At 50.1% G+C, this 24,912-nt stretch overlaps 1 protein-coding gene across 1 annotated transcript in view; it reads left to right on the top strand.

The window, feature by feature from the left end:
* The window catches only part of nbeab (neurobeachin b), a 229,813-nt gene that overhangs the window by 178,190 nt on the left and 26,711 nt on the right, over nucleotides 1–24,912 (top strand). The window contains exons 41-44 of the mRNA XM_072701095.1: nucleotides 14,265–14,382; nucleotides 14,481–14,583; nucleotides 15,441–15,556; nucleotides 18,217–18,329. Coding sequence (XP_072557196.1) covers nucleotides 14,265–14,382; nucleotides 14,481–14,583; nucleotides 15,441–15,556; nucleotides 18,217–18,329 — 450 coding nt within the window. The remainder of the gene's footprint in view (nucleotides 1–14,264; nucleotides 14,383–14,480; nucleotides 14,584–15,440; nucleotides 15,557–18,216; nucleotides 18,330–24,912) is intronic.

Raw genomic sequence — 24,912 nt, 5'->3', positions numbered from 1 at the left:
CGCGAGGGGGCGGCCCCTCCGCCAGCCGTTTTATGGACTCTCCGGGGCGGCAGTGGGAGTTCATCAGCGCGCCCGGCCCATTGTGGCCCTCGCACAGCTGACACGTGTGAATGGGGCCCCACCATATTGGGGGGTAATGTCCACTAATGAAGTCGGCCCCTCCTTTCTGCGCCTGGGGAGTCCGTGCAGGGTGGCTTCATGTCTTTGGTGCGTCCTGTGCTGGTAGCATTATTCTAGTGCCACCCCCCCACCCAACAAAAAGAAAATCATAATATCGTGTGTTGCTTTCAAGATAGCAGGGTATGTGATCTTCACCACGCCGTCACAGGGTTGGCCTGCACAGACGGGCGGGTGGGGGCCGCTGCCATCCAACGCTCCAGCGCAGTCTAGCGGAAAGGCACGCTCACACGACTGCTTCTTTCACCCGGGCTGCTGTCCCCAAAAAGAGAAGGAGAGGTGGATTGTGGGAAGATGGGGGGGAATGGATCAGACAGGCTGTCGGACAGGGAGCGGGTCAGTGATTACAGCCGACGTGGACCGTCCTTTTTTTCTTCCTGCTTTGGTAAAAGAAAAACAGGGAAAACATGTCTGTTAAACAAGGTCTCACTTGTCTGTCAAATGGGTTGCTGAAAGATGCTTAAGGTAAAATTAATGGTTAGAAACCTCTGCCCACATAAAGAATGGCATTATGGGAGTTTTAACATGGGGTAATTGCTCCTTTTTTATCTGATTGTAGCCCTAATTTTGGGGGCGTCGGACCAATAGCCTCTTCAGCATCTCTAAATCACGCCTGTTTGCCAGCAGCAGTGGGCGTCTGGTGTCTGTCACCCCCCCCCCCCCCCAAATGTGTTTACCTCAGCGGACCCTCCTCTGACAGCTGTAGATGTGCAGAGCAGTCGCCCTCCGCCCGCATGGCGGGTTGCTTGCGGGGATGATCATGTGTCTGTCCCGTGCCGGAGGCGTGCAGTCAGCCCTGCTTTGCAGACACCCCCTGTCAGTAGCGCGGTCACCTCTGGCTTTGCCTGGCCACGGTGCCGGTGCAGGGGGCTGCCCTGGTGCTTCTGTGCCCTTGCTTCGATTTGTCAGTCTCGACTGATGGGCTGACCGAGTCACCTTGGCCGGAGCGGCAGCCTCAGGCGCTCTTCTGCTGAGGAGCAGCACCATCCCGAGGCTCCTTTTTCCTGCACCCCGAATAATTAGCCCCAAAAGTGCCCAACCTACTACGGTTACGTGGGTCGGGGAGGCTCGGGCAGGGTGGGTAGAACTGTAGGGGGCTCCTCGCAGCCGGGGTGGGGGAGTTGTGGTGGAAAAAAAGAAAAAAGCGTAGAGGTTGCGTGGTACCTAGTTGGAATTGCGATGATTTGATTAGGGCGTCAGTCGCGGCTGTCTGGCAGGGCCCTCGCCGGCTCCAGCGTGCCACAGCCACGCCGCTGACACTGTCTAACGAAGGGGGATTAGGCGTTTACAGGAGCCGTCACGCGACAGGCCCGGCTGAGGAGGTGGCTCTCCGCGGCGCTGGCCCACGTAATGAATGATTGGCAGGGGTTGGGGACGGTGGGGGGGGGCAGCTGAGGCTTCGCTGCGACGCCTGCCGCACCCAGAGCTGGCTCCCCTTGATCACGTTCTGCTGCTCCCCTTGCTCATCCGAGCGGCGGGAAATCTGCGGGGGGGGGGGGGGGCGCAAACCCCCCGTTCCTCCCTCATTTGCACATTGAAGGCAGGTTTTTTTTTGTTTGCTTATTTGTGAAGCCCCATTTTTTTGTCAGAAGCCATACCTCCTTCATCTTGTCCCCTCTCACTCTCCCTTTCGCCACTTCTCTCCTCGCTTCGCTCTCCCTCCCTCCTTCATTCCCTCCCTCCCTCTCTCTCCCTCTTCTGTTTGCCTTGGGGCAATGAACTAATTTCAGGTTCTATAATTATGCCTTGTTGTACACTTGTCTGCTATCAACAGTCTCCTGTCCTCTATCTTCTGTTGCTTAATTAGACGTCGCCGTAATCATTGTTATTGCGCTGTTTTCCATAATTAACGTGATTGATGCTCGTGTTGGACTCTTTACTTTTGTGCTTAATTTTTAGTGGGTGGGGGCAGGTTCACCTCATAAGTGTGAAAGGGGGCGCTGCTGTGGAGCGTCAGCCTGGGACCCTTACCCTGTGTGACCGTGCTCGGTCCGAAAGCCCCCCCCCCCCCATCAGAACGCTGTGGACTGGTGCTTTGTGGGGGCTGAATGGGGGTCGTGCGTCGGCCACACTGAGCAGCCGAGGGCTTTGTGGGGAAATTCAAATCCCACAGGACAAAAGGACGCCATTGCTTGTGCTGCTTTTGATTTGATTGCTCTGGGATTATTTAATATTATTCCTGCTACTGTCTGTTACAATCGCTTGTGTTTTTTATGGGAAAGGCTTATTTTTGTGTGTGTTTTTGGCAGCTTTTGCCAAAAGGGGTGACAACCTGCAAATGGAAACAAAGGGCTGAAGAGAAAGAATGTGATGTGAATAAAGGGCCTTGCAAGTCTCCTCCCGCCCGCTCGCAATCCAATTAGGAGTTTAATAAGGGTCAAATTAAGGGGCTTTGCTGGGGGTAGGTGTCATGGGGAGAGCTGGGCTGGGGCTGGCAAGCGGAAAGCAGCCGCCCCTCGTGTGCGGAGATGCTGGGTTCTGTCTGGGTTTTTGGGTGTTGTGAGGAGATGTGGTCCACCTGCTGGTACCCTCCCCCATCTGACCCTGCCGCTCCCCACTGCTACCACTGCTTTTTTCTTCCCTTGGCCCTCTGGGATTGAGGCCTACCCAGCCTTGCCTCATTATGATTGGTGGATTCTCCGCTCCTCCTGATCGCTACCCAGGCATCCTCTTCATCCCTGAAGACGTCCACACATGTTTGAGTTTGTGAAGATACACTCACAGGATCGTTTTCTCTCTTCATAGCCCCAGCCTCTTGCCCAGTCCTGGGTCATGGATGCTTGTGTCTCTCAGCCAAATGTTACAGTAAATGTCACAGCCTGAATGAGTGGTTCCACCCCCCCACTGTGGTTAAATCTCCTTTCCGCAGGTTTTGTCTGGGCCCTTTTGGGGCGGCTTCAGCAGAGCCTTTGCAACGTCCCCCCCGAGGAGTGGCTGTAAAGAAGCGTCCTGCATGCAGCTCTGCGCTGGCTTTGCGGGTCGTTTGGACCGACAGCCGTTTAACTCCACTCGACCCATCTCTCAGGGGCCGCCCAGGGTCCCTCTCCAATCCTGTTAGGAGCCACAATTACAATTCATACGCTCCCAGTGTTCCTTTGGAACTGTCCCCTTGATCTTCTGGTATTCCATTTGCCTGGAATTCTGGGAAATTGCAAAAGCGAAAGCAGCAGGTCCCTCGCCGTTCGCTGCTCACCCGTGCATTAAAATGCCGGCGTTGGAAATGCCGGGAGGTTGTCATACTTGATGACAGACACTGCGGCCATAGTAACAGGATTTAGCCCCATTGATTTGCACGCTGTGTTTTTCTCCATATGGAAGCAAATGTGTTTATTTTTAAGCGTGGATTTTGTGCTGTGTCTCTTGATGCTTCAAGGAAAAAAAAAAAAACATAACCCTTTGGCTAAGCATCCATCCTGCTTCACTCTTCACTGGAATGTTCATGTGGTCTGTCAGACGTGCCGTATTGAAGGGCAATGTGGGGGGGGGGTTGGGGCGGTGGGGGTTGAGCAGAACGCTTAATAGGTGCTTTGGTAATTTCTGAGTTTCCACAGCCTAATCCGATCTGAAAAGCTTGCAGGAAGAAAGGCCAGCAAATGGGCCCTCAGTGTTAATTTGATGTGACTCCTGTACAATGAGGGCCGCGGATCCCAGAAGCACTTTTTACGGCTTTAAAACCACCCCCCTCTGCCCCCTCCCACCTCCAAAACTGCTGTCGTCTCCAGCCCCCTTCAGACCTCCAGCCTAAATGTTTCGTGAAACAGGACGTAAGCCTCTTTGGTATTCCTCTCTGAAGCTGCTGCTTCTGCCATGGTGAGCCCGTCACCGGGCTCCCTCGCGGGCCTGGTGCTGCTCCTGCCATGGTGAGCCCGTTACCGGGCACCCTCGCGGGCCTGGTGCTGAGCCCGTTACCGGGCACCCTCGCGGGCCTGGTGCTGAGCCCGTTACCGGGCTCCCTCGCGGGCCTGGTGCTGAGCCCGTTACCGGGCACCCTCGCGGGCCTGGTGCTGCTTCTGCCATGGTGAGCCCGTTACAGGGCACCCTCGCGGGCCTGGTGCTGAGCCCGTTACCGGGCTCCCTCGCGGGCCTGGTGCTGAGCCCGTTACCGGGCACCCTCGCGGGCCTGGTGCTGAGCCCGTTACCGGGCTCCCTCGCGGGCCTGGTGCTGAGCCCGTTACCGGGCACCCTCGCGGGCCTGGTGCTGCTTCTGCCATGGTGAGCCCGTTACCGGGCACCCTCGCGGGCCTGGTGCTGAGCCCGTTACCGGGCTCCCTCGCGGGCCTGGTGCTGAGCCCGTTACCGGGCTCCCTCGCGGGCCTGGTGCTGAGCCCGTTACCGGGCACCCTCGCGGGCCTGGTGCTGCTTCTGCCATGGTGAGCCCGTTACAGGGCACCCTCGCGGGCCTGGTGCTGAGCCCGTTACCGGGCACCCTCGCGGGCCTGGTGCTGCTTCTGCCATGGTGAGCCCGTTACAGGGCACCCTCGCCGGCCTGGTGCTGAGCCCGTTACCGGGCTCCCTCGCGGGCCTGGCGCTGCTTCTGCCATGGTGAGCCCGTTACAGGGCACCCTCACGGGCCTGGTGCTGCTTCCACGCAGATGATGATGTAAATACGCTGTGTACACCGGTGGCGTGTTTTACAGATATGTTTATAAAACCAACATCCTTGCAATTCAGTGAAATTAAATCTGAATCATGGTATAATGACGAATCTAATAATATTAAACATATTAAACATCTTTTCAGTAACAAAATTAAAATTGTAAGGTGTTAATAAATAACTAAAAAATTCAAACAATTTTCATATTTATTGTGTTTTTGAGGTAATTTCCCTAGAATGTTCTGCCATAATTACTCCTTATTCCCCCAAAAGCACGGAAAGTGATATATACATATATGCCACAAACTGCCCCCTGTAATCAGTTCTGCCCCCGGCCTCTGTAATTTACCCCATATCGCAGCACTGAATGGATTTCGTTAATTTGTCGTTTCATTACGATTCATGAAAACATTGAATAAAATGTTGTGTATCAGCTCCGTGGCGAAGCAGCAGGGACGCCCCCCCGGCGATGAGTAAGTGGGTCAGTAAACGGCAGTGTCCAGCGGGAGCATAGCGGACGTCCCTGCTTGGCTGAGCTCCGGTCCCTCCCCTCAGGAAGGAGATGGGGACATCAGGGGTCACCCAGACTTGCGTCTGATGCCACCGGCGCTTTGTCTGGGAGGACTGGGAGGAGCCGTGCCGCTCCCAGTTTGATACAGGCAGAGCAGCAAGGACGCGGAAGCTTGTTATTTTGTGTGTTCGCTTTGATGCTCAGCATTTTCAGTGTGCACGGAGAAGCTGAGTATGTACTGGGAGTATGTACTGCACGGAGAAGCTGAGTATGTACTGGGAGTATGTACTGCACGGAGAATCTGAGTATGTACTGGGAATATGTACTGCACGGAGAAGCTGAGTATGTACTGGGAGTATGTACTGCACGGAAAGGCTGAATATGTACTGGGAGTATGTACTCCATGGAGAGGCTGAATATGTACTGGGAGTATGTACTACACGGAGAGGCTGAGTATGTACTGGGGTGTGTCTTATGAACAAAATAATATGTGAGCTGATTTTTCCTGGTGAGGGGGGCAGTGGGGGTGTAAGATCTTTGCCTCCATTCTGGCAGCCTCGAGACGGCAGGAACAATTGCCGCAGTGGGCAGGTCACTGACCCTGGGGAGAACAGCTTGCCTTGATATGCTCTAATCCGGCGTAATTAGTCAAATCACAGCAGGTCCAGCAGCTTGTCAGTGGCTGTCAGACTTGGCAGGCGTGGCCACAGCACCACCCCGCCCCCACCCCCCCACGGCAACTCTGCTGGCCTGCCGGCCGCACCCAGCGCTCCCCAACAAAGGAGAATGTGCGGAAAGAGGGCCAATGGCTGGTAGGAGGGCCTTCTCTGTAAGCCCCTCCCCCATTAGTCTTTATGCAGCTCCGTGCCTGATAACATTTACCATGTGGTGGATGCCCCACCCACTAATGCCCTGGGGTGGCCACCCAATCAGATGCAGGACAGCTGAAGCTCTAATGCGACACACGCTCTGTGGGTACCATCGCATAGGCCAGGATTAGCAACAGTAGAAAGATTTTAAACTACATAATTACAAGGGGATAAACTACAAATTATCTCTTGCTCTCAACATCCAGATTATTGGCCCTCTGTACAAGGCTTCCCCCACAGCCCCTGGGGGTTACCCCTCTCCAAAGGGCCTCATTAACATAAACTCCCATGCTGCCCTGCACTGACGGCCCGATAAGAATGTGTTTCTTACCTTGGCTTTCGCTCCCAACGACTTGTTGTGCTTTTGGCTATGACAGATAGGTCAAAGCTAATTCCACTTTACAGCAGAAAAAAAAAAAGATATTTCAGATTCCCAGCTGGCCCCCTGAAGGTGTCACCAGCGATAATCCTCAAAGGCCTGGTGACGGGGGGGGCGCATGTTTGCGAGATGATACACCACCGATGACAGCGAGAATTATGCAGGCAAGACAAATCTGTAATGTATTATCAAGCAATTTCAGGTGAATAACATGGATAAAAGGATAATGGATGAGGGCCTCGCTGTTGCCGTGACACCGAGAGGATCACCCTGGCGACAGCTTGGAGGCAAGATGGATTGGGCATCATCGTAGCTCTCGCTGATCTACAAGGTCTACCTTCCACCTACCCTGTCTCCTCCCTCTTGGTATCCCATCTACACCATTCACACCCCGGGCCTCTAAAAATGCTTGTCTTTATGTGTGGCAGTCGTGAATGATCTTACGGTGATCTTAAGGCTGCCATTCCCCAGAGGAAGGCGAGTTACAGTAAGGCAGCCTCCGTGAACCGTGTGGCTGAGAGAGCACCCCTTTGCTCAGACTCCTTTAAACTTGGCGGGTCGGTTTTCATGTTCCTGCGTGTTTGCGTGTTTGTCCAAAACCAGCCATCCAACAGTCATTGCGCAGTCAAATATTCAATTAATTTCAAATCAATATCTTTGTATATAGTGCCTTTTACATCAGTCACCCAAAGGCATTTTACCTGTATTTATTCCTGTATCATTTATACAAAATAATCCAAAAACAGCAAAAAGGGAAGACAGAAGTGAAAAAAGCCAGATGACAACGCAACTAAACAATATGGTCAAAATAACAATAGACATTAGTGTGCATTGCTGTACTATTCATTGTCACATTATGTTTCATCCTGTCCTCACTGTCTTACCTTGTCCTGCTCTTTCCTGTCCTCACTGTCTTACCCTGTCCTATCCTCACAGTTTTACTGAGCCCTGTCCCCTCTGTCTTACCCTGTCCTATCCTCACTGTCTTGCCTGTCCTGTCCTCACTGTCTTACCCTGTCCTATCCTCACAGTTTTACTGAGTCCTGTCTTCACTGTCTTACCCTGTCCTATCCTCACAGTTTTACCCTGTCCTATCCTCACAGTTTTACTGAGCCCTGTCCCCTCTGTCTTACCCTATCCTGTCCCCACTGTCTTACCCTGTCCTGTCCTCACTGTCTTGCCTGTCCTGTCCTCACTTCCTTACCCTGTCCTATCCTCACAGTTTTACTGAGTTCTGTCTTCACTGTCTTACCCTGTCCTATCCTCACAGTTTTACTGAGTTCTGTCTTCACTGTCTTACCCTGTCCTATCCTCACAGTTTTACTGAGTCCTGTCTTCACTGTCTTACCCTGTCCTATCCTCACAGTTTTACTGAGTCCTGTCTTCACTGTCTTACCCTGTCCTATCCTCACAATTTTACCCTGTCCTGTCCCCACTGTCTCACTTTGTCCTGTCTTCACTGTCTTACCCTGTCCTATCCTCACTGTGTTATTGTGTCCTGTACTCACAGTTTTATCCTGCCCTGCAGTTTTACCTTGTACTGTCCTCACTGTCTTACCCTATCCTGTCCTCACTGTCTTACCCTGTCCTGTCCTCACTGTCTTACCCTGTCCTGTCCTCACTGTCTTACCCTGTCCTGTCCTCACTGTTTCCCCCTGTCTTGTCTTGCTCCTGCTATTGTCATAGTCAGGATTTATAGTGTCCAGTCATCCATCACTTGCACAAAGTTATGTTGCACTAGTAGTTATATTTCAGATTAATGTAGTTATGCTAAGTCACTGTGCAATGATTCCCAATGTTTAATTTAATAACTTAATATGGCTACGACTGAGCCTAGTGTTGTAACTAAATTGTGAACAGTTCAGTTCTGCTTTCAGAAAATAAATAAATAAACAGGACTAGGCATGTAAATAATACTTTTGAAAATAGTTTTCCCTAAAAATCAGGATAAAATCTTATATTCTGTTGCCTAATATGGTGATCAGGTAATACATTTTTCTGTTGATGTTTGTGTTTTCTATGATTTGGTTACACTTCACATTAATAATGCTTTATAATGCATTCATAGAACATTCATAAACAGCAAGTAAGTATACCTTAACAACCTGCATACCTTAACAGCTTTAAAATACATTAATATCATATAATATTCATTATTATATTATATATAATAATAATTTAACATTCTTATTTAAATCATCATATTTACTATATTTGCCTCTAGTTTTAAACATTTATTTAAAGGATTTTGGGTGAAATTATCATTTTTAAAATAACTTAAACACAAATAACACAAAGACTGAGACATACAGTATTGATGGAGTTCAGGACAAGATCCAGATTGTCTAGTAATCTCACTGATAGATGTACTGAGACGGTTGGAATGGAGATAAAGGGAGACGCCCAGATATCTATTTTTTAGATCCGGCTGAGCATTCCCTGACATTTCTGCAGATGATTTCTTATCAGCAGTGTCTGGACAGATGTGAGCAGCAGCGGTGAGTTTGTTTGTATGCGTGGAGGAGCAGAGACCCCCGGCTTTCCACTGCGGCCTCTGCACTCGCGCGGAATGGGGACTGGCAGCTTGGTAAACCTGCGATAATGGCGCTTCCTCCGTAGCTGGAGCGCCTGCTTTTCTCCCTGCTAACTCCAGCTAAATTCCAAAGTAGGTCAATCCCCTTTCCCTCCCGGCTGCCCTGCCTCCTCATGTCGGAGGGGCTGCCGTTGATGTACGACCGTAGGCACCGGTGAGAGTACCCCATTGCTCCCGGCTAACACAATATGGAACCATACCACCGAGACTATGGGAGAGAGGGTGGGTAAAATCCCTCCCCCTGAAGTCACCCCCCCCCCAAAAGCCGTGTGTTTATAGACCACAAGCCTCGCTAATGCGCGTGAAAAGCCTCCTGAGGCATAAACATTATTGACAAACTTGGCTGGACATTTGAGGCAGGGATCGGCGGCTGCGTGTCATGCATATTCATGCCGTCCGCGACGGCGGCCTGCCTGGACCGCGCGAGCGGGAGTCACGCACGCCACACTCCGGCAGCAGCCCAAATGCGTTCTGACACTGATTATGCAAAGCTCCCCCCGCTACCTGCAATACGGGGCTCTCTACTTTATTAAAGTTGAGATATCTGCAAGCCTGTGGATGGCGCCGTTTTATTTTAGCTCAAATAATCTGAATCAATTTTAATTCCCACCAAACCCCCACCACCCCAGCCCCCTCACCCTCCGTGTCTGCGGCAGCCATCACTGTGAAGAATCAGATGAAATGTGGCCTTTGATATGCCATATTCTCTGCTTTAAATCTGGGAAGACCTAGAGGGGATTACAGCTCCCAACTTCAACATTTAAATTCTTGGCAGAGACCGTTCACATGGCTCCCGCCCTCATCAGACGCGCGGAGAAAGACGCCTGCGAGAGCTATTTCATATCGGGGCACATTTAGTTATATGTAGGTTGTGTATTTATGAACTTTTAAAAGCAGCATGGTGTTTACGGCAGCAGAGATTAGGAGTAATGTAACTATAATTAGTGGAGTTGTAAGATCATCAGGTCAGTATATACAGAAAGATGGCGTGTTCTGTAAGCCGCTGTACCGCTTTGATTCTTTAATTTATGGGCCAGTAGAACATTCTGAATTTTAGTAATAGTCATTAGTAATAAAAATGATAAGGATTTTGTTTCAAGACGTAGCCGTTGCCTTTGTATCGGCGCCGTATCACATTGCCGGTGTTTTTCACGCCCACTCACCGGCTGGTACCTGAATGTGTGGATGAGGCAGGTTTATATTTCAGAAGAATGCTGGATGCACGCGGGTGTGAGTGCTGTGGAACACCGCGGCGTCGTGTTCTGCATGCCCGTTTTGCTCTCTGCAGCTGTGCTCGTTAGCTGAGAGCCTCGGCGGAGGGCATTGCGGTGACATCGTGTGTGGTGAGCGGACCCGCTGCTGCCCGTCCTCACTGGGGGCCTCGGGTTCTGGTTTGAAGGTATCTCCAGCCCCCGTGTGTTTGTCGGATCACTAGATAGCAGCTTTGGCCCTGGTGTCCCGTATGAAAGCCGCTTCCCTGGTTGTATTGTGACCCAGCCTGTTAGATATCATTCAGGTGGAGGCAGTATTTGGTACCACTTACACTGTGTCTGAACGCACCGCTGCTGGAGACCACGTTGGTCTGAGCTGCAACATCCTCCGCGTCTGCCAGCCGCTCGCTGGCACAGCCGGGCTTCCGGTCCACACAGAAGCCCACATGCTCGACGGAAGTCTCCAGAATAGGTGAGACGCCACAGCTCTCCTTCCCCTGTCTTGGGTGGCTGCTGCACTGCAAATTCAGCCAGTTTCCATCGAGACCTTCCTCAGTTTGGGCTCTTTGTTCATGGTACAGATATTGCTGGGAAAGATCTGAGGCGGATTTGAAGCACCGAGGACTAGCATGTTTCCTGAGTGTTTAGCATTTCCCGTATAAACATATCAGTCATGCCGAATTGGGCCTTTGCCGTTATCAAGTAGGGGCCATATTTCTGCGACTATATGATGCGGAGAGGAATTGTCCTCATTTTAAAAGGGAGGCAAATTGCATCTGGGGGGCTGGGGAGGGTCTCTCAAATTGACGTATCCCTGTCTCTGTCCCCGGAAAAGTGCACGGTTTGCTAAACTGCTTCTCTTGGAATACTGAAAAGTGAAACAGAAGATTATTTTAATGATTCCTTTGCTGTTAGATCAACTGCGCCTACATGGGAGGGGTGGCTGGGTGGGGGCAGTGGCCCTCGGGTTTCACCTGTAATCACCCCGCTGTGCCCACCGCCCCAGTCATGTGACACATGCTTTCCTTGTCTGATGCCGTCCTGGTGAATTGTGACTTGTCAGGTCCCACCTTCAAGAGCGGAGGGGGAGCCACAAAGGTGGGGAAGCAAACCCCCACCCCCAGCCCCCCAAGGAGCGAGATGACATCCCCAGTCGCCGGGGAGGGTCCTGATTTTTCACGGAATCGCATGTGCCAGTGGTTTAATTACCACGCGCTCGGGGTGGGGTGGGGTGGGGTTGGAGGGGCACGCCCTCCACCGGAAACAAAAGGCTCTCCCCCCCCATCTTCCAGGCTCCCCTGGCCCCCGCCGTGACAGACCGCGAGCGAGCGGCCCACACCGGCCCCTTCCTGGTGCTGTGATTAGACTGGGACGGGAGCCTCCAGCTGGCAGGCCTGTCTGTGACTGTGGGCCCTCGTCCCCACGCTCGTCACCGGCTGACACCTCTGACAGGCGAGGGACAGCCCTGGCAGACAGGTTCATTAAACGCCATCTCTTACAGCTGGGCCTCAAACAATGAGCCGCGCGCTTTTGTCAGGGAACTCATTCCGATCCTGGCTTGTTGGCTTAAACCGCAGCGAGTTTTCTTGGCAATTTTTTTTGACGTGAACTCTTTGAGCCGCTTGATTATTATTTTGTTTTTCTCCTCTTTAAATCCTTGTTTCGCCCTCCGTCCTGAACTGCCGCCCCCTTCGAAAAGAAAAGGGGAAGTGAATTTTTTTGCCCCAGCCTGGGAAGCATGTGACAGTGACGGGGTGGGGGGGTGTTTTCGTGTCTAACCAGCGTCGGCGTTTGTTCTCCGCGTGGCCTGGCTGAAGAGGTTTGCTGTCGGTGACTTCCTGTGTGTGCCCCCCCCCCCCCCCCCCCAGCACCGTTCGGCGCCGCTGCCCCCACCCTGTCGGATCTTCAAAGCCAGGCCCATCTGTTTCTCCATGCACGCGGGAGCAAATGTCAGCGTGTGATTTGCTTTTCAAAGTGTTATGTAAGCGCGCTGAAGTCGTCCTGGGGGGAATTACAGGCCGATTCATTTGGTGAAGTTGCAAGTAAAGCAGTTGTCCCTTTTTTTTAAATAAGCATTTTGGTTTTGATGGCTGTTTCATAAAATAGCTGTCAGATGCTCTGTGACATTTTGATGGCTGTAATAAATTTGTTAAGGGGTGAATTTAAAAATGTATATCAAAAAGAAGTGCAGTCCTGATGTCAATTTAAGAATGTGAAGATGCCCAGACGCTTGCAGGCTGAGATTCATGCAGAATGAGTGTTCAGGCTCCTGGTGTTTGCAGGCTGTGTGTTCAGGGTCCTGGTGTTTGCAGTCCGAGTGTTCAGGTTCTTGGTGTTTGCAACGTGTGTGTTCAGGCTTCTGATATTTGCAGTCTGAGTGTTCAGATTCTTGGTGTTTGGAGCCTGAGTGCTTAGGCTTCTGATATTTGCAGGCTGAGTGTTCAGGCTCCTGGTCTTTGTAGCCTGAAGGTTCCTAGTCTTGTTCCTCTGTTTCATCTAAATCACTTCAGTCAAAATTCCAGCTGTATTCATGGACATAAGCAGTGAGTGTGTGAAGAGAGCCTGGGTGAGTCATTGGCGCCAGCTACTGTCCCAAGCTGTGTGGTGTCTGGGAATGAGGTGACTCCTGGTGCATTATGGGTACCCCTGAGTGACCCAGGTGAAGGTTTATGGGATTTATGTCCACTCTGCGCCTTTGTTGTCTGAACCATCCAGAGCGATGCTGACTTTTCCCAGCCCGTAGCGGCCTGTGGTGACGCTGCTCCACCGTAGCTGTCAGCACCTCAGGAAACTCAACATACCTTCGCCCTCGTCGTCGTCGTTGTTTTTTGTTGCCATGTTTGTTGCCGTAGCTGCGACTCCCTGTGCCTCTCGAGCTTTCGTGTGGCCGAGCCTTCCCCCTCCCGCCACACCCCCGGCCTCTCAGTCTTGCCAAGACACTTGCTTTTACCTCTTGGCTGCCCAGGCTTTGTCACCATGGCGACGACGAGAGGCAGGGATGCTGAGGTGTCAGGAAGGGTGTTGTGCAGGGAGGTGATGCACCGGAGCAATGGCGTCCCAGTCTCAGATAGAGCATCCTGACATAATCCGCTTTTAATTGAGCTCCAGAGAGAGGCTGTGGTGGGGAAACACTATTCCTGGGAGAAATTAACACATCCCGGCCTGCACGGACTTTCCCGAGTCTGTCGCTTCCTTAAATGAGTATTAGCATTAGACCTGACCTTCCCCGAAGTAACGTGTCTGTCCCTAAGCCCCGGGGTGTTGGTGGTGGGGGGGGGGGGTGGGTTTGAGGGGGAGTGCTACTCTCTGTCACACCTCCCTCACTGAGTTTGAAAGGCGCTGAGTGTGACCTGTGAACAGTCTCTCCTGCTGCTGATGGTGCTCGAGGGAGGAGGATGAAGAGCCCCCCCACCCCTGACATCACTCACTCACAGCTGTAGCTCCCTAACAGCCCCTCAGCCAGGCCCTGCTCTATGCATGTCGCTTACACTTTTATCTCTGGCTTCAGTGCTGATGCACTTCGCATAATGTGTTCAAGGCTCCCCCTGGAACGGAAAACCTCACAGCAGGCAGAGCTCTGTCATGCGCCCCTTGTCCCACTTTTGACACAGACGGTCGCATAAATCGTTCACAACCCACTCATGTTACTGCGGATTCTTGCCAACGCCAGCAGTGCAGGAATCAGAACGTCTACATTTGCTGTTAAATTGATGTTTATTGTTTTTGTGCCGGTCCTGTTTGAAGTGAGATTGATCTTTTGCTGTGACTTCTACTTGGTCGTTTTTGTCTTTTCTGTCTCACTTCTTCTCTCATTTCTTCTGACCTCCCATCTTTTTTGCCGTTTCTCTCTTTGTGCTCGTTATGTCAGGCCTGGATATGTTCACACCGCTCTTTGTCTCTTGCTCTCTCTCTCCATGCTCCTTGTGTCAGGTCTTAGCGTACTCCGAGGGCCTGCATGGAAAATGGATGTTCAGCGAGATCCGGGCAGTCTTCTCCAGGCGCTACCTGTTGCAGAACACGGGCCTGGAGATCTTCATGGCCAACAGAAGTAAAGCCCCCTGCCCTTTTCCTCCTCTGGTAGCCAATTGAAACTCAGCCTCGTCTGGATGTTTGTGAACGTCAACTGTGTGATCAATGTCTCCACAGCATCGGTTATGTTCAACTTCCCCGATCAGGCCACGGTTAAGAAGGTGGTCTACGGTTTACCGAGGGTGGGGGTGGGAACCAGCTACGGATTGCCGCAGGCCAGGTAAGACACACATTTATAGACGTCAACACCTTCTAGCACTAAGTACCGTGAGGACTGCATTGTACATTAGCGTTGTTCTAATTTTTAATCATGTTTGCATAGTGGTCACCTATAAGCCTTTAAATGTGACACCTTATTAACCAATTTCAAACCCAATATTTACCAGAGAAATTGAATTTTCACCTCTAAAGAATACAAGCATCAATAGGCTTGCATTGCAAAGGCTGCAGCTCACATAGTCACTACGCCCCCTGCAGTTTATGTATGCAGCGCAGCCGTGCGGCTCTGTTGCCATTGTCTGCTCTCGTTTTCAGCAAACAGTGCAGCCTTCACCCGCAGACAGTGGAAATCCCTTTGCTCCTGTCACTGCATTGAGTGGCCATTGACCCCGACTGAACCGGGCTGATTCCTTGTTTGAAGACTCTGTAGCTGGGCTCTCTGCCAGGGTCCCACTCTCTTGGATAACGGCAGACGCCCGTTGACGGGTGTGAGGCCCCCAGGATAATGAAATCCAGAAAGAAAGGCCTTGGCTTTCAAAAGAAGCCCACACTTGTCTTTATTTTCTCCAGAAGACTCTCAGTAATGGACCGTTGGAGAACCTCAAGCACCTGTAACAGGATCTGATGCTTCCATTGCCAGTGCTTACCTATGTGCACTAGTGTTAGTGTTTATATGAAATACTTGTTGTGAGGATGCGTTCTGAAGCTGTCAATGTGCCCCCCCCCACCCTGATTTCTCTTCATTTTCCTCCTAAGTCTGCATTCTGACATGGTCACATTTGCTTAACAAACACCAGCAGAGCTCTGCATTACGCGTGTCATAGCTTAGCAGCTAAGTGTGGCAGCCTGGCTTTTCAGACGCATCTCCCTGGCCACCCCGCGGCAGCTCTTCAAGTCCTCCAACATGACCCAGCGCTGGCAGAGGCGCGAGATCTCCAACTTCGAGTACCTCATGTTCCTCAACACCATCGCAGGTGAGAAGAGGCCGCCCAGCGTCCTCAGGCCTGTTAGCATGATAGCATGTTAGCACATTCGCTTAGGGCCCTTCTGGGATGCTAGTAGGCGCAGCTCAGCCTGGGTTTATCCCTGATTAACTTCATTTCCAGCTAATTCTCCAGTCTCTTGTGTTTGTTATTCTGCCATTTCCCCAATACTCATGCGGATTTCAGGCTCTGTATTAGCATTTGGAGACAATATCAGGTTTGGCACACCCTAAACAACGACTGTAACTGGAGAGGAAGTCCAATAACCTCCCAGGCAGCGCAGCCTGGAGATTGCAGAGATCTTTGTTTTGTCAGAGGCGGAGAGCTACACATGGTTGATTTTCGCTAATTATGTTGGCATCTCATTAATTCATCTAAGTTCAGCTGAGCACTTAAGATTCATTTTCTCCCCACCCACTGCTGTTTGAGTATCTGTTTACCCACTCCTGCCTGTTTCAGGCGAGGTTGAGCTACATATCCTTGAAGTGCTTCATTCTCCTGTTTTTAAAGAGTAGCTGCGAGTTGTTTGTTCGCTTCACTAGTTTCCATTGCTGCTGCTGGGGAGGTAATTACCCGCCGAGGCTAAAAGCTATCGTGTCTCCTCCGTAGCTTATTTATTTATTTTCTTAGAAGCTCCTGCGCGAGTCACTCGCCCTGCGAGGAGCTAACCCTCGCCTCACAATTATACGCATTTTTGCTCAGCCCTTGCTTCTATTTTATACACCATTGTCAGGCACCTCGGTTTAAAGAAGGCTGTGAACTTCAGAACGATCCTCGCTAATGACCCACACTGTCAGGCACTGTCAGGCCAACGGGTGGGAACGCTGCTCCACCGAGGAGGTGCCAACGAATCAACGCTGTTGTTCTAATTAAACCCGATCTCACCACCATTACCGTCCTCGGCACATGCCGCGATCTTCATGGCTGTCATCCCCCTCCCCCCCCCCCACTACCTTGCCGCTGCACTTGGGTCCACCTCGTTAGCCTGTTTAATTAAGCCTCCCTCCATGCCCCTGCGCTTCCCTCCATGAACACGCCGTCATTTCCCTGCAGCAAGTCCCTCTCCATCACCGGCCGTCGCTATCAGCCAATCGCAGCTCTCCGGGTTTATGTTCTACGTTAGTGGGAATGATGATGCAAGATGTGGCAAGAGTTTGCGAAGTTCGCCCCAAGAATGTGTAATCATTAAGAGAGGAGCCATATTGGGATACCGGAATTTGCTGAAATCTGTAAGAGAATGAGCTGCGGATGGGTGGTAAATTTCAGCTTTTTGCCCCCTTGTTTATTGTTGGATTGAGGCTATGTGCCTTTCTCAGGAGTGTGTGGGGTCATTGTGTCCCCAAGAAAACTGAAAATGAAAACTGTATAATAGAAACTAAACTAATATAAATATGAAACTATATACACACATGAAGACTGAGCTCTAAAAATCCAAAAATGCTGGCATGCAGCTACATGGACAAACACATCTGGGGACCCAGGCGTAGGGGCAGAATATGTAATATTAATTTCACTGCACTAGGAAATAGAGTATTTAATATTCATTTTAGCTTTTGCCCTTAAGGCCTATTCTTTGGATTTACAGAAGCTTTTCCTTCATACAGCTTTGAAAATCAGGTGCTCTTAATAAAGATTTATCACCCAAGAGGATAAATTCAGAGCTTTCCGCCCTTGATTATTTGTTAGCTGTTTCTAAATTGGTTTTATTTTTTGCTGACAATTTTCTCTCCTAGTTTTTGGCTTTGTGCAGTGTGCAGTTCTGTGTATTTTTTTTAATTATCCAAACATATTAAGAGCAAAGAGCCTGTTTCGTCATCCCAGTTCACTGGCTCATCTCTTCCATTGTTGCATTTCCAGTAACAAATATTTCCATCTGAAACCCATCTTCCCTCAGAGAGAAAGAGGGGAGATTAAAAAATAAAATAGCGGGAAGAGGGAGAGAACGAGCACAACATCTGGTGTCTCTCATGCAGCTGCATGTGGGCACTGTCACGGAGACTGACACAGGTCTCCATGGTTACTAGGTACCCGTCGGCCAATCAGGAGCGAGGCCTGTGGAACGCCGCGGGCGGTGCCAGCGACTTGGGGTGGAGGAGCCAATGAGCCCTCGCCAATTTGTGATGCAGCTCCACTGTAATGTGAAATTTGGTTACTGTAACTTTAAGTGAACCCAGAAAAATATGTATATATTTCATCCTGCACACATCACAGATACTATCATACAAAATGTGATTTTAAAAAGTTGTTACTTTTCGAAAATATTCCATCTTTGCTGTTGAACAAAATGAAAATCTAAATGTGAAATCAGAAACATTTAAACGTAAAATGCAACTCGTAGGAGAAACGTATCTCGATGATCTCCATAGACTGCAGAATGAGTCAGCACAGTGCAGGAAGCTGTGTGAAGCAGCGGAATCTCTCATGACGACGGTGACCCACTGGGCCGTGTTGACAGTTCCTTCAGTACGTGTTTGATATGTCCCCTGTCCCTGGGACTGTCCCGTCAGTGCCATGTCCCCTGCCACACACACTCCCCCTTTTCACAGCACCAGCTGCTCAGACTTTATTGAGTCTCCTCTGGGGGCCATGAGCGTCACGACCTTACGCTGTATCTAACCCTGACCCCCCTCACATCTCTTCTCACCCCCCAGGGAGGACGTACAATGACCTGAACCAGTACCCTGTCTTCCCCTGGGTCCTCACCAACTACGAGTCCGAGGAGCTGGACCTCACCTTGCCGGGCAACTTCCGGGACCTATCCAAGGTACTCTGTGATGCCCCCCCTGCCCCCCCCCCCCCCCCCCCCCCCCCCTCTGCACAGGGAGCGAAGGTTAGACAAAGCTGAAGTACAAATGGGACGCTAGAGCAGGGTGAGCAAACAGCTAGCAGGGTGACATTTACCCGCAAAGCGAAAGCTGCAGCATCACAGGAACAGCAGTAGCATCAACTAGCATCACATATTTTGTTGGGGCGGGCCGGTCCAGAACCGAATCAGGTCACATAGCTGTTCTCTCTGTTTTTGTACTTTTCTGTGTTTTTTTCAGGCTCGTTCAACCACTTATTTGTTTTAAATATTCTCTCTGGTAATAAATGTACCATCTCAGTATCGATATCTATATTCAGCAAGGTGACACGTGACCTGTGATTTGGGCATAGATACACCTTACAGGAATGTTGTCAGATAGAATAGATCAGGGACCAGGTTTGCCAGTATCAGCAAATATATATATATACATACACACACACACACACATATTCAAACACCTAGATTGTAGAAGTTCTGCAGATAAATTAGACTGTTTTATTCACCAAATATAAAAAGTACAAAGAATTTATTTTGGTGCTGGTTGTGGAATGACATATTCAATTAAACATATATTCAACACTGAAGTACAAAAAACAATACATAGAATAAAAGTAAAATAAAGAATGAAATACAAAATAATAAATAAACATGTAGACATATTAAATATTACTGACTGCATTGATTTCTACATGAAGGGCTTTTTCCCAGACCATACAGTACATAGTAATCAGATACGTATATATATCAGATTTATTACATGTAGTGGGACGGATGCAGTATCTATTGCACAGTTTCTCTGGGCAAAGTATTAAATGACTCCCGCATTGTATGCATGAACATAATCTGAGTAAACATATGTGTGTGAGTGGGTGTGTGTATACACATACACATGAACACACACACACATGCACATACTCACACACATACACACACACACACATACACATGCACATATATGCACATACTCACACACATACACATGCACACGCACATATATGCACATACACACATACACATGCACACGCACATATATGCACATACTCACACACATACACATGCACGCGCACATATATGCACATACTGACACACATACACATACACATGCACGCGCACCTATATGCACATACTCACACACATACACATGCACGCGCACATATATGCACATACTCACACACATACACATGCACGCGCACATATATGCACATACACACATACACATGCACACGCACATATATGCACATACTCACACACATACACATGCACGCGCACCTATATGCACATACTCACACACATACACATGCACGCGCACATATATGCACATACTCACACACATACACATGCACGCGCACATATATGCACATACTGACACACATACACATGCACGCGCACATATATGCACATACTCACACACATACACACACGCACACATACACACACACTATACACTTTTCAGGTTGACTAGTCTAAAACCTATTGTCAAACCAACAATGTGTGAAAAGTATGGAATCATAAGGAAAAGTATTAAATAATGTGCTTTTATTGATGGATACCTCAGACTTCATCAAACTCCTTTCCTCAGACAGGAGTTTTCTGTGTATTACCACAATCCTTAAACAGAAAATATAAAATAAGGTGATAAATGTAGTTTCCATTGTACATAGAGGCTGTTACAGTGGTATGATCCCAATGAGAGAGGGAGACCATCGAGCCCCCCCACACACACATCCTCTTTACGCCTCATATACACTGTGGTATAGACTGCATAACTCCAGACTCAGGGATTGCTGGGAGATTTACTCTCTGAGGCATGTGGACCTCACTGGCATGCCCCAGCTCTCTTTCGATGACCTGAAAACGCTCACAATCCTGTCTGAAAGATTGCCCCCTCTCGCCCTCCCTCGGTTTCCCTCTCTTTCCCTCCACCACAAGCCTACCGTGCAGGGAAACACTTGAGGGGGATAAAAAAGCTCCTTTTCCTGAAACGTGCGGCTAATGTGTTCCCGCTGCCGGGCTGTCGGCAAACCCGAATGGCGCCACACTCTAGCCTGAAAGCACCCGGAGGCGGGACGGAGCATGAAGGTGTGAGGAGGAGGGAGAAATCCGTGTAAAATGCAAAGACAAGTGAAGGCTGCAGGGTCGGGGTATTAACAGCAAAATTGACAGCCTGCGTTTGGGCAGAGGAAGAGGAGGAGGGGAGGCGGATGGGCCCTTCTGTGGCTGTCCATGGGAAACAGCAGAGCAGGCGTGACTCTACTCCGCCCCCCCGCGACACATTGATGGGTGTTTGTTCCTCAGGCAGGGTCGTGATGTGCCAGTGCACCCTGCCTGTTTGTTGTGGCCCGTGAGCGGTAACCCCGCCCACCTTTATCACCACCAACACCAGCCTGACCCCCGCAATGCCCGAAGACGGACACCAGCAGCACGTCTGCGTGGCTTATGCAGTCAGCTCTGCTCTTTGAAGTATGGGGTTGGTTGTACGTGAAGCGGAGCGCTGACCCAGGACGGCTCTTCATGCGGCATGCGTGGCTGGCGGTTCTGCACCGGTGTGCCTTCCTCTCTGCTCTGGCTGCACCCCGCAGCGCCGCAGGCAGTCAGAGGCCAGCCCCTGGTCCTGGAGAGACAGTTATGTATTGTAATATATTCCGGGAACATCCTGCCACGCTGTTTACAGCTCGGAGCTGCCTTCATTAGCATGAGTTTGCGGGTCCAGCTTCCCCTGACGGTTGTCCTTGGAGCCCAGGGGCACTCCACTCCCGAAAGTTCATCGCTAATTTGGCAGGAAAGGACTGTACCATTCCCTGCAGGGGGGTGCCTCGGCTCTGCGGCATGGCGCTTATGGCGGATCAGGAGGCTGTTTGAGGACTATGTATTTGGCATTTCATGGCGTGTGCAAGAGGTTTTTGGGGAGTGTGAGCAGCTTAGTGGGCGGTGTCTGGCGTGGGCTGGGCATGTGCCGTGGTCCGGGGGAGATTCACCTGAAAACCTGCATGTCACTTAGTTCTACTCCCTGATTCATTGGAGCTTCTCACGCAAGGCAAATGCCAATAGTCTGCCTGGGGGTGGGGAGGTCATGTGACTCCTGAGCAGGAAGTGGCCAAGGGGTGGAGCTGTAGTCAGTGTCCTCCAGCTCTGATCACCGGCGTCTCTCACACATCCACGCCCGCATACTTTCACACGCCTATGCCCTCACGAGGCCTGACGAACGCAGCCAAACCGCATGCAGGGCCCGCAAGCGTTGGGTATCTCTGTGTTTCGTAACGCGCCAAACCAGCCCGTTAGATATTTCCCAAACGATTATTCTATCTCAACTGGCAGGCGGCTCGCGGACAAGGAAGTAGTCAACAAGACAGCTCCTAATTGGCGCCGTGCGTGTGCACGCGGCCGTACGCTAGCACCGCTCGGTTCTGGGCATGCCCAGTCAGGCGCTCCGGCAGCTTTCGGTGCTGCTCTTTCCCGCGCCTTTGATTCCGCTATGACAGGACATTATGTGTGTACCTGTCAAGGCAGCTTCCCGGCATGACGCAGTCAAATGGATAACAGGCCGGAAGCCTAATTACCAGAGCCTTATGAGTGAGCTGCAATATGCAGTGCTGCCTGTTGGGGGGGGGATGCTGTCTCCTGTGTTAAGAGAAACGAAAAGCCTAAACTGACATAAAATATAACGTAATATGCAGAAATTACTGAATGCAGAAGTCTGCAGGCCGGTGTAGTTCGGTGAATATTTCTACAATATTTTATTTGTTTACCAAACACTTTTATCCATAGCGATAAGAAAGGGGGTGTAGGGGGTCTCTCATGGGTCCAACGGTGACATCGCCCGCCGACCCTGGGACTTGAATCAGCGACCATCTGATCACAGACACAGCGTCTAAACCCACTGAGCCGCACATCCCCAAGATGTAGTTTCAGTAACAGGAATGCTGTGAATATGGAGGTCAGTGCCTGCCTCTCCCCCCAGTGCTGACCAACAGGAGCGAGAGGGACGCTGACTGTCAGCTTCGACCGTTCCCGAGATGAAGCGAGGTTTACAAAGCAATGCCTGTGTTTCTCTGGGCAAGACCCTTCCCAGTCCTCTGGTTTATCGGTCCGCTCATTTTTCAATGTCACCACCAATCACGTCCTTCTGCCCCAAGAGCGGGTGCCTAAGACAGATGCACCCTGGGAAGTTCTTAGAGAACCGCCCCTGTGCCACTTTATTGCAGGAAGTCCCCCCCCCCCCACCATCTCGGCAGGGCCTCGTCTTTGGCATTCTGACGTGACGGCTCCCTCGACTGAAGCTCCGCGTGGCTTCTCTCCCAGCGTGAGCCCCGTAATTCAATTTACTCTGGAAAAACAAACCACTGCAGTACGTCCCACAGGGAAAAGAGGCACATATCAGGAATCACAGGGAATTATGCCTTTTACATGGTTTTGTTTAAAAAAAAAAAAAAAAGTGAAGCTATCCACTCGTCCATCCATCTTTCATAAGCGTTTATCCAGCACATCACTGGAGGGAGTCGGGGGGCTATCCCAGAATCCACTGGGCACCAGGCAGGGGATGCCCTGGAGTCACACACATGGAGTCACAAGGTCACAATTAGAGACACCTGTTCACCGTACTGTGTGCTTTCGGACTGTAGGGGGAGACGGAGCGTGTGTAGAATCCTGCACCAGGAGAACATGAGGGTTGGGGATTTCAGTCTACAATGCTGGAAATGTGAGGTCACAGTGTCTCCCTCAGTCCAGCAATGGCATTACTTAGGCAGCAGCTCTGGGGGTCCCCCCACCAAGGATGTGGGTTTGATTCCCACCCCCTGCTCTGTGTGTGCAGTTTGTGTGTTCTTTCCAGAGGGAAAACTGGAATATAAATAGTTGTGGTGTGCAACATTGGGTTCACTGGGACTCTGCACTGGGTGAGTGGATATGGAAGATGGCTGTGTTCACTGGAAATATTTGGTACAGATGGTCATAAAAGCTTTTTAATGCTTTCACCTGATCAGAGTTTAGGAATAATATTTTTGAAGAAATTCACTGGAAAAGGATTTGACACCCAAACAGAACTCAGTGTTCTCTTTAAGCGAAGGGACTCTGCTGCTTGTCATTTTGGGTGCAGTATTTCACACCTCATTTTGGCTCCATGTTCCAGTGCCCAATGATGTGTTTAGCCGACAGGTAAATGTCAGTTAAGGCTAATCACGCATGTTTGAGTGTGCATTCCAACCAGCAAGCAGTTACAACCAGCGGCATCTTGTGTCTCCTAATCTGTAATTAAATTAAAATGGTTTTCTGTAGCTTTATGGCTCCCATTTATGCTGTATAAAGCCCCACCTCCCCGATAATAGTAAATCAGCTTAATTGTGTCTATGTTTGTCACTCCTGAGCAAGTGTTGGATTCTCCAGGAAGCAGAAATGACAGGAAATCAGGCAGGCTTTAGCTGTGTGGCTGGCCCCAGTCAAAGAAAAGCTGGTTGGTTAAATAACCAGCAAAAGCAATATTCCCATAATTTAAGTGATTTTTAAGTTCCCCATTAGGCAGATGGCCTGTTTCACTCTAGACCATTTCCATCGGGGGTGTGAGAGACTTCCTGCAGACTCTTTGTCCAATCAGAGCGGCCCTGGGCTCCACACGCCAGCCTATTATCACCTCGTAAATCTCTTGGAACGTCGTGTTCGATGTCGCTGTGGATGGTCGTTAAGGAAAAGAAGGGAGAGACAGAGGAGAAGGAGAAACGCAAAGCGGCGCCATGTGGGGGGGGGGGGGGGGGGGTTTCTTGCCGGGGCCAGCCTGGGGGACCGGGCTTGGTGCTTCCGCTATACCCCAGATCATTTTCTTTGTTTTATGGTGACCTTTGCCCTTTTTGTGAGGGGTGACCCTCACAATTAAATGCTTGTGATCATAAAATTAAGCATAAACTGCTTCATTTTAGTTACCTGAAAATATTGAGTTAGTCAAGACTCAAGAATTATTGTCAATTATTGTCAACCCATCAATAGACATGTATATGTCTGGGTTGAAATACATTGGCTACATTTACACATTTACTGAACAATATACTACAGCATACTAACATTTACACATTGACCAAACAATATACTGCAGCATACTAACATTTACACATTGGCCAAACAATATACTGCAGCATACTACATTTACACATTGGCCAAACAATATACTGCAGCATACTACATTTACACATTGACCAAACAATATACTGCAGCATACTACATTTACACATTGGCCAAACAATATACTGCAGCATACTAACATTTACACATTGGCCAAACAATATACTGCAGCATACTACATTTACACATACACCAGACAATATACTTCACGTACCACATTTGCACAGTGATTTGATAATATGCTGCATACTGTGCAACATAAAGTGCAAATGGGACACAAAGACAGAACATGGTTGGACATTTTTGGAATCATTTGAATTTCTGCTGCTGTTTTTTGAGACTCTGGCCCTGAAGCTGATGGAAGCCCCTTATCCTGAAGTTCTGCCTAGAATTGATCGCTCCCCTCTCCAGCTCTCCACCATCCCCTGCTGATTTG

The sequence above is a fragment of the Paramormyrops kingsleyae genome, chromosome 17 (genome assembly GCF_048594095.1).
Source record: "Paramormyrops kingsleyae isolate MSU_618 chromosome 17, PKINGS_0.4, whole genome shotgun sequence".
In the NCBI taxonomy this organism is placed as follows: Eukaryota; Metazoa; Chordata; class Actinopteri; order Osteoglossiformes; family Mormyridae; genus Paramormyrops; species Paramormyrops kingsleyae.
The sequence above is the reverse complement of the archived record's forward strand: the minus strand, read 5'-3'. Positions and strand labels throughout refer to the sequence as shown.